The sequence below is a fragment of the Phyllobates terribilis genome, unplaced genomic scaffold (assembly GCF_046119375.1).
Source record: "Phyllobates terribilis strain yellow unplaced genomic scaffold, ASM4611937v1 Scaffold_13__5_contigs__length_258822181, whole genome shotgun sequence".
In the NCBI taxonomy this organism is placed as follows: domain Eukaryota; kingdom Metazoa; phylum Chordata; class Amphibia; order Anura; family Dendrobatidae; genus Phyllobates; species Phyllobates terribilis.
Window position 1 is genome coordinate 71375871 of NW_027362773.1, and position 15231 is coordinate 71391101.

The 15231-nt window shown below is 45.8% G+C and overlaps 1 protein-coding gene across 6 annotated transcripts in view; it reads left to right on the top strand.

The window, feature by feature from the left end:
- Positions 1 to 15231, top strand: part of KIAA1549L (KIAA1549 like) — a 308312-nt gene that overhangs the window by 273718 nt on the left and 19363 nt on the right. For all 6 annotated transcript variants that reach the window (XM_073658126.1, XM_073658125.1, XM_073658123.1 and 3 more), the window contains one exon: positions 2862 to 2959. In XM_073658126.1, coding sequence (XP_073514227.1) covers positions 2862 to 2959 — 98 coding nt within the window. The remainder of the gene's footprint in view (positions 1 to 2861; positions 2960 to 15231) is intronic.

Below are 15231 nucleotides of genomic sequence, written 5' to 3' on the forward strand. Positions count from 1 at the left end.
ACCAGGGCTCGCGGTCACCCACCCTAGCTTTGGTATTCTGGGGAGCTGGTATAATGAATATCTGAGAAGAGCCCTAGAGAAGCAAGAACATTGGACAACCAAGAGGTGGTGGCCTCAAGTCAGGTGTAGTGTTCAACAGGGCAAGACTTTCTAACCTGCCCACACACACACACATCTGCCCACACACACACCTGCCTGCCCACGCACACACCTGCCCACACAGACACACACACACACACCTGCCCACACAGACACACACACACACCTGCCCACACACACACACACACCTGCCCACACACACACCTGCCCACACACACACCTGCCCACACACACACCTGCCCAAACACACCTGCCCACACATCTGCCCACACACACACACCTGCCCACACACACACATCTGCCCACACACACACACATCTGCCCACACGCACACACACCTGCCCACACACACACACACCTGCCCACACACACACACACACACACCTGCCCCCACACAGACACACACACACACCTGCCCACACACACACACCTGCCCACACACACACACCTGCCCACACACACACACCTGCCCACACACACACATCTGCCCACACATACACACTCACCATCCCCCGCCTCCATTCCTCCTACCTGCTCTCTCTCTTCTCCGGTGCAGCACTGCAGGCCGGGCGCGCACTGCGTGACGTCAGAGCTAGGAGACACGGCCGCGCAAAGGGCCGTGTCTCCTAGCAGTGACGCGGCCGGGCCAGCACAGGGAAGTTAACTGCTGCAGTGCTGGCCCGGCCGATGAAGAAGTAGCGGCGGCCACTGCTGGGGGAGCGGTCCGGGGCCCCCCCTCCCGCCACTGCTACCGGTATGTGCCGCGGCGGCCCGCACATATAATGAGGGCAATCCGGCATTAGACACCCCGCCCGGAGCCGCGGGCCCCCTGCAGGCTTGGGGCCCCGGGCGGTCGCCCGGATTGCCCTCATTATAATCCACCTATGAATGTATGTATAGAGTTAACCAGCTGCTTATGGAGGTTGTCCACTACTTTTACTTTGCTAACCAATCCTTGGAATAGGCAATCAATATAAGATCGGTGGGGATCCAACACATGGCCCCACACTGACCAGCTCTGGCGGTTCCTGGATGTAGATGGTATATGCAGCAGAACACCAAAGGTCCGTACACTGTTTAATGAGAGCAACAGGCTCTGATGTGCAATACCCGGCAGTGGCCACTAGACAGCTGCAGAGCTGTTGCGTTCTGCTCTATATGTTGTTTCCACCTGGCTACAGCCAGACGTGACAACAGTAGATTGTCGTGGTGCCAGGAATTGAACTACTATTGATTTTGTATTGATGACTTTTCGAAAGGATAAGCCATAAATATAAAAATAGCGGTAATAGTCATCCTCTGTATGTATACTATATTTTTTATTTAAATTGTAGGCTAGTACTGAAATGTGAGTATATCCTACAATATACACTATACAGATTTTATGTTTTGTTTGTAATTTTAACCACTTCCGGAGCGCCCATAGACTTTATACATATGGACGGTCTCACTCCTACTCTGCAGTGACATTCTAAAATGACATTGCACAGTAGCACAGCTACATGCGATCTCCTAGCTGTAGGAGCAGGGAAACAGCTGTCTGACAGCCAGAGTCCCCATAGAGAAGACACGGGCAGATGGTACTGTGTATACAGTAATTGGAAGCACTGACAGCTCTTCTTCCTCCATACACAGCGGTCATATGATTCCTGTGTACAGGGAGGTCCACAGGAGCTGCTGGGTCATAGGAGAGACAGACAGCTCTGCTGTGCAGTCAAAACGCTGCATTTCCCCTGTAACTGGGGCTAATATACCAGCTTTAGTTACAAGGGAGATAAGATGAAAATAACAATATTTAAATGTTGAAATAAATGCCCCACCCCCATAAAAAAATGTATGACCTTATGGGGATAACAATGTGTAAAATAAATGGATAAATAAATAAAAATTAGCAGGTAAAATACATAAAAAATAGATAAAAATGCCACTGTCAATCCAAAGTGCTGTTATAAGCCCTGCCCCTGTTAAAAAAAAGAGACCCTGAAAATGTACTTGGTAGGGAATGGGGATAAATGGTCCCATCTTGAATTGGTTAAATAGCATCTATTGGTTCCCTCCCTCTACATTGCAAGCTGTGCTCAGATATAAATTTATGATAATACACAGTATACATATCAATAGAATATATTTATATAATAGGTAAAGTGTATGATCCGACGTGTTTACTCAACAACACAAGATATAAATCATTTAGGGAAAGAATAAATGGATGATGACAGAATAAGACCATTGTGAAGATGCCGTGAGAGTCACAGCCAATTTATAGCCTAGAGCTAATTACAGCGGTTTCTGCAATCTTGTCTGGATATGTTACAGAAAGTGTCCAGGCTGCTCTATTCTTGCACATAATCTACATTGCAGGATGCTGTGACCTGGGTACATATCTGCATATTCAACTGCAAAGTAACATTTGATTCCACTTCCAGTTTAACCCCTTATTGTATTGTACATTGCATTATACATTACATTTATGTAAACAGAACTACACCCTAACCTCAAAAATGATCTAATTCAAATTCTTAAAAATTATATTTGTAAAATTCAGTGATGCAGATTTCATGTAACTGCAGCTTTACTTACCATTCGGATTCGCTCTAATACATATCAGGGCCACAGAACACAATGACTGTAGATGACAGATGCCGCAGTGGTTGTCAAACCCGCTCCCCTTCTTTTTTATGTATATCATAACTTCTGTAGCAGTGTTTTATTACATACAGTTTCAACCAAAGCTGTTTCTATATATTTTTCTTCTCCAACAGAATTACCGATTTTCCCAACTACCTGAAATGGTGATGGGTTCTCCGCCACCACCTATTCCCCCCAGGACCGGTCCTGTTGCTGTCCCTTCTCTAAGAAGGTAAAGCCAATTTTAATGTTGTGCTAGTTTCTGAAAGTTTTCCATTGTTTAACAAGCAAATATTTTTGTTTGTAAGATAAAAAGGTACACAAATATAAGACCTCTGCTTGCTGTCATTTATTCTTCTTTGTTTTTTTGCCAATAATAGAAATTTATCCTGGAAATGCGACCACACAGGTTAAGGGCTATGTTCACATTACGTTTTTTTTAAGTCATCAGTGGCTCTGTTCGGGCTTTTGTCTGAAGTCCTGGAAAACGGGACTCAGGCATATCCGCTGATGGGACCATCGACTTTAATGTAGCCGACGGAGCCACTTTGTGCTTTGTCGGACATCCTTTTTGTTAGTGTGACGATACAGTTTATAATCTTAATCAGCCAGACCATTAGATTTGTTAATCCAAGAGAAATACACTATTATCTTTGTGTTGACTTGTAAATGTATGTGTATTTATATGGCTGGACAAGAAGGACATACTATTATGTGTATAAAACTGAATATTGACTTCTCTTCCTTGGGAAACAATGATGTTTGTTAATATGCTAATGACATATTGTACTAAGCCAGCTAGATGTTTATTTAAAGAGCAGGATGGATATAAACTATGCAAGTTGATTAAATGCTCAAACAATGAGTCATGAGCCCCTTCCACCTTCATCCCTGACCCTTGACTTGTGAATGATAACCTTACACAGATGTAAATATAAACAGGGATGTCTGTAGTGCTGCAAGCAGAAACAAGGAGAATCAAAGATCAGATTCTCTGAGACCATCAGCTTGGTAGCATGACTTTAACTAAAGAGACACAGATTTGGATTCTACATGATTCCTGCCTAAGGGTACGAAGCCCTGATTGAAAAGATACGGATCTGCTCCATTGACCATCAGAGAGCCCAGGGATACATTTGGGGAGACCAGGTTGGGATGATGAAGTCTCCTGGCCCCATGGATATGTTCTTTGGGGTTGCCAGGTGGGACCCTCCGGTCACCTGGAACCCATGGATACATTCGGAGAAGCCAGATTGGGACCAGCTGGTCATCTGGCCCTATGGAAACTCTCGGAGAGGCCAGGGAGAGACCCTCGGGTCTCCTCGCCTTGTACTAAGATGGACTGCTAGCTTCCTAAGCTTGCCGCTACCTTCTCTCTGTGGGGGCCCGCCAGAAGCGGGGGACCACTGGTTAACATAGTTGGCCCTGGAAGTCCCAAAGTCACAGCTGTTCTATCCCAGGCAGGCCAGCTTCAGGATAAGACTATGTAATGTTGTACCATCTTGGGTATTAGCTGGGACTGTTCTATCTGTTTATTGTCCTCTTTGTGGTTCAATAAATTATTGCCACACTGTTTTACCATCACCCTGTGTTGTCTGAGTGGTGTTACGCCCACAGAAGACCCCGGGTCTTCACAGTTAGTATTCGCCTATTTGAAGTAGGCATAAAAACGTGGTTGTCTGCATTTTGGTGTCCACCTGAAATAGGTGGATACTGCTGAAAATGTTGTCCGACAGAGCACACTCCATCTGCTTCATTACAGTCAATGGACCTGTCATCCCAAACATCCGAATGCAGGGATTCAGACATAAGCCTTGACGGAGCCACTTACGAGTGGATAAAATGTGGTGTGAACCTGGCCTTAGATTACAATGCCCTGTTCTGTATCCTGTAACTAGCTGGGGTCCTGTGTGTTCAGCACATAACCAGGAGTAAAACATAAAATCTTATATTGAATGACAGCAGGCAGAGATCTAGAAAAACAATGAGGAATTGATACAGAAATCATATTGTAAAATCGGGTAACTGCAACTTACTAAATTAACCTTTATCTGCTGTGAGAGACGCCCTCCTTGGATAATTGATCTCGCATAAATGTTTTGATACGTTGTAGTAAGTGCTGATTGTTAACATCATTATGTAACACAAGGAGTCGTCTACAAATTGCTCATTAGTGACTGTCAAGACTCCTTACTTATTACTGGAACATTTAAATACTGATTTCTTTTGGTTATTTTGGGTATTAAACAAGCCTCCCATGAAGTATTTCTTTTTACTAAATCTGTGCATATGTGTATGTAATGTGGTGTATGTGTTAATGTACTCACCTATCACTGCTCGCTCTGGTGTCCAGCGCCGGTCTGCTCCTCTTCTCAGTGACATCAGCACTTTTCAGACCATCTGACTCACTCTACACTCCATGTGTGAGGCATAAGTCTCTCTTACAGTGAGTGTAAGCCTATAGAACCTCGTTCTGATCTTCATAGACTTACACTGTAAAAGCCACTTCTGGGTCACACGGAGCACAATGTGACCCGGAGAGTCTGCAGAGCAGTGACGTCACTGAGAAGAGGAGCAGACCGATGCTGGGTACCAACGAAGGCGGCAGTAGGTGAGTATATTCACATACTGACACTATACTACATACACACAGCTTTAGTGAAAAAAATCAAGGGAGTGTTTCTTTAAAGGGAATCTGTCAGCAGGTTTTGCTATGTAATTAAGTGAGCTTTATTACATCGATTTGTCACTTACTGGACTCACAACTGACCTCATTCTCCCTAGTCCAACATCACACTGATTAAGCTATCAGTCACTATACAAGGTGTGGAGTGGGCGGGTTATACAGCACAACAACTGAGCTCTGCTACATCTGCAGCAGAGAAAACTGTGACTCTGTCAGAACTGCTGCACTCAGTAATCTAAGTGAGCCATCGCTGGAATCAGGGTCTCTGGCCCTACCCCATGCTGCTGTCAGATTGAGGCTGTGAGCCCACCATGAGTTTTTGATGCTGTATATTTTCTCTGCGTCATAAACGTAGCATCTTACAGTTCCTGCAGAGTGGATGGGATTTATAGAAATCTCATGCCTCTGTGTACACTGACCTGCGGTGCGTGTTTCATATCTGCAACATGTCCACTTCTCTTGTGGCGCTCTGAGTTTTATGGGCAGATTTTCCCATAGACTTGCATTAGATGGGGAAAATCCGCAGGTAAAAAATGGACATGTATTTTTAGTGCATTTCTTCAGCAGAAATGCATCAAAAGCACATGTAATCCACACACGACTATATCAATACAATTTTGTCAAAGCCAAATACCAAGAAGTATCAAAAGCAAAACAACTTTATTTAAAACATCACACAAAAAACACAGCGTCAAAAATGTGATAAAAAGGATGTGAAAAAACGCAAGTAACCTAATTTACTTAATAGGTGACGAAAATCTGCAACGTCAAAAAATGTTTTCATTGTGTTTGTGTGCATTTTTACATGCTTTTTTATCTTGTTTTAGTCTCTTGTTGGGAGTGCCATTTTTAAATAAAGCTGCTTTGTTTTTGATGCTTCCTGGTATTTGGCTTTAACAAAACTTTATTGATACAATCATGTGCTGATTACACACATTTTTTATGCAAAAACACATAATGAAGGGACATAATGCTGTCTCTTGGTTATGATAGCCGCAGTGCCAGCTGTCGTTCCCATACTATAAGAGCAGCATTCTGATGCTGCCACACCAGAAACCTCAATAGAACAGCGCCACTTATCTCCCACCCTGTGTGGAAGAAAACACCAGCTGAAAGATGACTGCAACTGCCAGCAAGAATAGTTCTCTCCAGGTGTTGCAGTGGCTTTTTTTGGGACCACCATAAGCAAGGTTTCTGGGGGTCCTCCCTCCACTATGTAGAATATGTGCAGATTGACTCAGGAATATTATTGTACACTCAGAGTTTGTATGTTCTCCTCGTGTTTGTGTGGGTTTCCTCCGGGTTCTCCGGTTTCCTCCCATATTCCAAAGACATACTGATAGGGGATTTAGATTGTGAGCCCCAATGGGGACAACGATGATTAGGTATGTAAAGCGCTGTGGAATTAATGGCGCTATATAAGTGAGTAACATCTATAATATAACGGGGGATGCGTCTCTCTGTCTGAAGCCTTTATAGACTGTGCATGCGCGACGCGCAGTCTGGCTCCAGACAGAAGAACCCATGGAGCCGTTACAGGTAAGAGGAGGTGTATGGCGCTGGAGATCGCGGTATGCGTAGACACTGAATACATACCGCGATCTCCGGCGCCATACTTACATACTTACCTGACCGGGAGGAGCGTTGCCGCGGCTCCTCTCTTCGCCAGAGACCGGGGCAGGAGTGAGGCGTCGGATCGGCGCATGCTCATAGCGCTATCCGGCACCATTTTACTGAAGACACATTTGCAGTATCTTCAGCAACATGGCGCCAGACAGCGCGCTGCTCTGGCGCAGCGCTCCTCCCCGGCCTCCGGCAGAACAGGACGCAGCAGTACTGGAGTACAGAGAAGAAAGGTGAGTATAAGTGTTTATTTTTTTTGGATGTGTGTACAGCGTGAAAGGGATGCGGGGGCTACACATACCAGGATTGGGGTGAGGGGTACCACACATACCAGGATTGGGGTGAGGGGTACCACACATACCAGGATTGGGGTGAGGGGTACCACACATACCAGGATTGGGGTGAGGGGTACCACACATACCAGGATTGGAGTGAGGGGTACCACGCATACCGGGATTTGGGGGGTGAGGGGTGCCACGCATACCGGGATTGGGGGGATGAGGGGTGCTACGCATACCGGGATTGGGGGGATGAGGGGTGCCACACATACCGGGATTGGGTGGATGAGGGGTGCCACGCATACCGGGATTGGGGGATGAGGGGTGCCACGCATACCGGGATTGGGGGGATGAGGGGTGCCATGCATACCGGGATACGAATGAGGGGTGCCATGCATACCGGGATACAAATGAGGGGGGGCCATGCATACCAGGATGAGGAATACCATACATACCAGGATAGGGATGGGGTACCATGCATACCGGGATAGGGATGAGGTATGGGGTACCACGCATACCAGGATTGGGGTGAGGGGTACCACACATATCAGGATTTGGGTGAGGGGTACCACACATACCAGGATTGGGGTGAGGGGTACCACACATACCAGGATTGAGGTGAGCGGTGCCATGCATACCAGAATTGGGGGGGGGGGGGGTGAGGGGTGCCATGCATACCAGGATTGGGGGTGAGGGGTGCCATGCATACCAGGATTGGGGGTGAGGGGTGCCATGCATACCAGGATTGGGGATGAGGGGTGCCATGCATACCGGGATACGAATGAGGGGGGGCCATGCATACCAGGATGAGGAATACCATACATACCAGGATAGGGATGGGGTACCATGCATACGAGGATAGGGATGAGGTATGGGGTACCACGCATACCAGGATTGAGGTGAGGGGTAGCACACATATCAGGATTGGGGTGAGGGGTACCACACATACCAGGATTGGGGTGAGGGGTACCACACATACCAGGATTGGGGTGAGGGGTACCACACATACCAGGATTGGGGTGAGCGGTGCCATGCATACCAGAATTTGGGGGGGGGGGGGATGAGGGGTGCCATGCATACCAGGATTGGGGGTGAGGGGTGCCATGCATACCAGGATTGGGGGTGAGGGGTGCCATGCATACCAGGATTGGGGGTGAGGGGTGCCATGCATGCCAGGATTAGGGGTGAGGGATGCCATGCATACCAGGATTGGGGGTGAGGGGTGCCATGCATACCAGGATTGGGGTGAGGGGTGCCATGCATACCAGGATTGGGGGTGAGGGATGCCATGCATACAAGGATTGGGGGTGAGGGATGCCATGCATACCAGGGTTGGGTGTGAGGGGTGCCATGCATACCAGGATTGGGTGTGAACGGTGCCATGCATATCAGGATAGTGATGAGGGGTGCCATGCATACCAGGATTGGGGGTGAGGGGTGCCATGCATACCAGGATAGGGATGAGGAAGCCATGCATACCAGGATACGGATGAGGGGTGCCATTTTTACCAGGATTGGGGGTGAGGGTGCCATGCATACCAGGATAGGGATGAGGGGTGCCATGCATACCAGGATTGGGGGTGAGGGGTGCCACGCATACCAGGATTGGGGGGATGAGGGGTGCCACGCATACCAGGATAGGGATGAGGGAGCCATGCATACCAGAATGAGGATGAGGGGTGCCATGCATACCAGGATTGGGGGTGAGGGGTGCCATGCATACCAGGATGAGGATGAGGGTTGCCATGCATACCAGTATAGGATGGTGGGGACAGGATGGGGGCAGCACAAATACCAGGAGGGGGGCAGCACATACCAGCATGGGAGACCATATACCAATAAAAATGCTCGCCACCCGGGCGTAGAACGGGTTCAATAGCTAGTAAATAATTAAACTGTTAGGATGTCAGGTGTCGGGCCCCCACTGTTATGATATTGTTTAACTTACTTAAGGATAGGTCACCTATAAAATGTCACAGTATAAAATATTACTGTGTCAGAGCCTGGGTTCACTGGGGGCTTCTAGGAGCACGTCCTAGATGTAACAATACCGCAGCACTACAAAACCTTGTGTTTTTCTTTGTGGGTTTTCTTCCGTTTTTTATGATGTACTCCTGCACTGCTCTCATATATGACTCTGTTGAAGAAATATAAGCTATCTACCTCTAAAATTAGGATGATTCTAAACTGGGACGTGACAATAATTTTTAATGACCGCCAAATGACTTGTCAAAGAAAGTCTCACATACTTTAAAAAGGGAACATCTGCATTAGTTGTGAGATGCCAGCGAATCACTGCAGAAAGGCCATGTTCAAATGGTCAGTATTTGACATTATTATTTTTAACTAAAACCAGAAGTGGGTGAAAAATGCAGAAGTGGGTGGTGTGTTTCTATTTTACTTTTCTTCTGAGAGTACGTGCACACGATCAGTAATTGCTGTGGATTGGATGCCGCGCACTTGCCAGATGTTACAGCATAGTGGATGGGATTTGTAGAAATCCCATGCCCACTATGCGTCTCCGTGCACCTGCGGATCACCCATGGACACGGACATGCGGCGCGTCTTTACAGACTGCAACATGTCAATTTCTCTTGCAGAGACTAGCGACTCCATTATATCAGTGCAATGTATAGGATGAGGTGACTCCGAATGGTTCAATGAACACATGCAGATTTACCTGCGTGCAGCGCTTTGGACGCAGCATAAACTATGCTGCGTTCAAAGGGCTGCCAATACCGACTGTGTGCACATACCCTAATTTTTCCACTCCTGATTTTGGCTTACAAATACTGAAGTAAAATACTGACCAAATCCTGAACGTGGCCTAATAGTGAGAACGGTTTTCTGCATTTTATAAAATTACAACCCAACCAGCTGCAAATCAATATTTTTCTTTTTCTAGTATATTCTGCCACCTAGTGGTTGATAGGGTTAACATCAGTCATTTTTAAATTCTGCTTTGTGAAGCCATGCAAAGTAGATCATGTTGTAGGGTCATTATTATTATTTATTATTATAGCGCCATTTATTCCATGGCACCTTACATGTGAAAAGGTGGGTATACATAATAAAAAAAACAAGTAAATAGTGTTAAACAATTCAAGTCGCTGACTGGTACAGGAGGAGCGAGGACCCTGCCCGCGAGGGCTCACAGTCTGCAAGGGATAGGTGAGGATACAGTGGTTGAGAGGAGAGCTGGTCGTGCAGCAGTATGGTGGAGCGGTGATTACTGCAGGTTGTAGGCTTGTCGGAAGAGGGGGGGTCTTTAGGTTCCTTTTGAAGGTTTCCACGGTAGGCGAGAGTCTGATATGTTGGGGTAGAGAGTTCCAGAGTAGGGGAGATGCACTGCAGAAGTCTTGTATGCGATTGTGGGAAGAGGAGATAAGAGAAGGAGATCTTATGAGGATCGGAGGCTGTGTGCAGGAAAGTACCAGGAGACTAGGTCACTGATGTATGGAGGAGACAGGTTGTGGATGGCTTTGTATACCATGGTTAGGGTTTTTAACTGGTGTCTCTGGGTAATGGGGAGCCAGTGAAGGGATTGGCAGAGGGGAGAGGCCGGGGAATAGCGGGGGAGGGCGCAGGTGGGTTAGTCGGGCAGCAGAGTTTAGAATAGATTGAAGGGGTGCGAGAGTGTTAGAGGGGAGGCCACGGAGCAGGAGGTTGCAGTAGTCGAGGCAAGAAATGATGAGGGCATGCACTAGTGTTTTTGCAGATTCTTTATTAAGGAATGTACGGATCCGAGAAATATTTTTGAGTTGAAGTTGGTAGGAAGGGGAAAGGGCTTGGATATGTGGTTTGAAAAAAAGATCAGAATCCAGGGTTACCCCGAGGCAGTGAGCTTGCGGGACTGGGGAGAGTGAGCAGCCATTGACTTTGATGGATAATCTGATGTCGGGGTTGAGTGAGATGAGGGAAAGATGATGAATTCTGTTTTATCCATTTTAAGTTTTAGAAATCTAGCCAAGAAGAAGGATGAAATATCGGACTGACATTGTGGGATTCTGGTTAGTAAGATGACAATAACGGGACCACAGATATGGATCTGTGTGTCATCAGCATTGAGGTGATAGAGAAAGCTGTGGGACTCTATGCACTGTCCCAGGCCAAAGGTGTAAATGGAGAAGAGCAGAAGCCCTAGAACTGAACCTTGGGGGACACTGACAGATATGGAGCGAGATGAGGAGGTGGTGTGTGAGTGGGAGACGCTGAATGTCCGGTCTGTTAGGTATGAAGAGATCCAGGATAGGGCCAAGTCTGTGATGCCAAGAGATGAGAGAATCTGTAGTAAGAGGGAGTGGTCCACTTTGTCAAAAGCAGAGGACAGGTCCAGGAGGAGGAGGACAGAATAGTGTCGCTTAGCTTTGGCAGTTAGTAGGTCATTGATGACTTTAGTCAGGGCAATTTCCGTGGAGTGATGCAGTCAGAAGCCAGTTTGTAAGTGGTCGAAGAGTGAGCAGGAGGAGAGCTGGCAGGACAGTTCAAGATGGACTTGTTGTTCCAGTAGTTTTGAGGCATAGGGGAGAAGGAAGTGCTATGGGGCGATAGCTAGACACAGAGGATGAGTCAAGGGAGGACTTTTTGAGGATGAGTGTGATCGAGGCATGTTTGAAGCATGAGTGGAAAACACCAGTTGTTAGTGACAGGTTGAAGAGATGGGTTAGGGATGGGATGAAGACTGTAGTGAAGTTTGGGATGAGGTGGGATGGGATCGGGTCGAGTGCACAGGTGGTGAGATGTGATCTTGAGAGTAGAGAGGAAAGTCGATCTTCTGTAATGGTGGAGAAGATGGTTTTGGAGGAGGAGGACTGAGTAGTTATGAGGAGGGGCTGTGGGAGTAGTAGGCCAAAGCTCTTTCTCTGATGTTATCGATCTTCCTTTTAAGAATGAGATAAAGTCTTCATCTGAAATGAGTGGAGAGAGATGAGATGCTGGGGACGGAGGAGAGAATAGAAAGTGTTGAATAGCCATTTAGGTTTGTAGGACAGGGAGGATGTGAAACATGAGAATTAGGTTTGTTTTGCTGCAGTGAGTGTGGACTAAGTAGTGAGGGACAGTTTGAATGCGATGAAGTGCTCGTCGGAGTGGGATCTTTTCCATTTCCGCTCAGCAACCCTGGAAGCCCACCTCAGTTCTTTAGTCAGGCTGGTGTGCCAGGGTTGCCTGTTGATTTTGCAAACTTTGGTATGTGTAAGTGGGCGACCGATTCGAGAGCTGCAGCTGTTGTGGTGTTATATAAACCGTCAGCAGCATCTGCATTGTGTAAGTAACTTATGTTTGCAAGAGGGAGAAGGGATTCAGAGAATGAGTGTAGATTAACGTGTTTAAGATTTCTGCGAGGGTGTGCAAGTTTAGTTTGTGAAATGGGGATTGTGCACCTGGAGAGAAGAGGAAAGATAATGTAAGTAGGTTTTGGTCAGAAAAAGGGAGAGGTGACTTAGAGAGGTTAGGTAGGGAACAGAAGCGGGTGAAGATGAGGTCCAGTGTGTGTGGGTCATAGCTAACAACCCATGTGATCATTACTGCAGAGACCATATTTAAGGCACTGCCCCACTATCCAAAACCAGGTGAGGAACTATCAGAGAAAAGGTATAATAGAAACAAGTCACCAATTCTGCATTTATCGCCCACTCCTGGTTTTGGCTCCCACTCCTGAGAAAAAATACTGACCGAATACTGATAGTGGGGCTGTGGCCTAACACTCCACCTCTGGATCCCTCTTTACTCCAATCCAACCCAAAAATACAATCAATACAACGGTATAACTCCTTGATGGACAGAGTCACCGACAGCTTTATGTTCTTATTAGCTTTAACGTCAGCATGTCAATAAACAGTTTAACCACAGAGTCCAGAACAGTTTGTCACCACTGGACTCCCAGGGGGTAAATCCACCTTTGGTTCCAATCAATGTCTATATAATGAAGCTTCAGCTGTCACTTGGTATCTTAGTAGAGCTGAATTCAAGCATAAAACTTACATAAAAGATGGCTTAAATAACAGAATACAAAAATGTTATCCAAACTGTGGACATGCCACTACTGCCCCACCAATTAGAGAAGGGAGAGATGATGATGGTGACACCATGCCTTTAAACACAAGCCGTTAGGCATCCCAAAGTATAATCTTATTAACCCCTGCAGTACTGTAGGGAGATAACTACAGGGCAAAGGCGCAAATGAATCAGTAGCACAAGGATAAGCCCAGTAAGGGCTCGTGAACACAACCATATAAATCGAACGAGTGCTGTCCATGGTTTTGACGGATAGCACTCGTACGCATGATATTCTATGGGGCTGTGCACATGTCCAATCTTTCCTCTGACCAAGTGGTCCAAGGAGGAAAGAAAAAAAAAATTGCAGCATGCACGATTTGCACGAGAGCCGGATGGGAGTTGCCTATTCAAGTCTACGGTACCATGAAAAAAATTGGACCGGACTCTGATGACATCTGACTGCATGGAGAAGGTTCAGAAATTTTATTATCTCCACCACCGAAAAAAAAAAATTGGATCCCACTAAGATCAGTGTCTAATTAGCATAGTTAGACCGATTTTCTCAGATTGAGAGAAAACGATCATGTGCACCTGCTCTCATAATGAGAAGAGGGACAGGCAAAATATCCCAATACAGCCGACTGTCATTTGTCCCAGGCGGAGTGGGCAGCCAGTAAGGACTACTAGCATGCAAAAGCATTAAGGTCTTAACAGAGCAAAGATAATTTAATCATCAACATTAACAGAAATAAACACGTGAAATAGATCACTCTGTAATGACTCTATATAATATGAGTTTCACTTTTTGTATTGAAGAACTGACACAAATAAACTTTTTGATGATATTCTAATTTTGTGAGATGCACCTGTATGTTCATTACATATTATCTGATCACCAATTGAGTATGTATGGTCAGTTAGAGTAGTGGTAGTGCTACATAGGGGTCCTTGGACATCTCTTTGGCCTTGGCCATGATGGAGAGGTTGGGGTGTGATTAAGTGTGTGGACAGGTGTCTTTTATACAGGTAACGAGTTCAAACAGCTGCAATTAATACAGGTAATGAGTGCAGAGTAGGAGGGCTTCTTAACCCCTTAATGACCGAAAGCATTTCCCATTTTTGCGTTTTCGTTTTTTGCTCCCCTTGTTCCCAGAGCCATAACTTTTTTATTTTCAGTCAATATGGCCATGGGAGGGCTTATTTTTTGCGGGACGAGTTGTACTCTTGACCAACATCACTGGTTGTACCATATCGTGTACTGGAAAATGATAAAAAAATTCCAAGTGTGGTGAAATTGCAAAAAAAAGTGCAATTCCACAGTTGTTTTTTTTTTTTTTACCATGTTCACTGACCTGCCATTATTATTCTCCAGGTCATTACGGGTTCGTAGACACCAAACATGTATAGCTTCTTTTTTATTTACCGTAAGTGGTGAAAAAAAATCCACAGTTTGCTAAAAAAAAAATGGCACCATTTTTTGAAACCCGTAGCGTCTCCAGTTTTCGGGATCTGGGGCTGAGTGAGGGCATATTTTTTGCATGATGAGCTGATGTTTTTATTAATACCATTTTGGGGTAGATTCGATGTTTTGATCGTTCATTATTGCATTTTATTGCAATGTTGTGGAGACCAAAAAAACGTAGTTCTGGCATTTAGAATTTTTTTCTCGTTATGCCGTTTACCGATTGGATTAATTCTTGTTTTATATTGATAGATCGGACGATTCTGAACGCGGCGATAGCAAATATGTGTATGTGTGATTTTTTTTATTGTTTTATTTTGAATGGGGCGAAAGGGGAGTGATTTAAACTTTTATATTTTTTTTATGGGAGACTAGAAGCAGCACTTTCCTGATTGGCTCTGCTACATACAGGCGATGATCAGATCGCCTGTATGTAGCAGATTTGTTCACTTGCTATG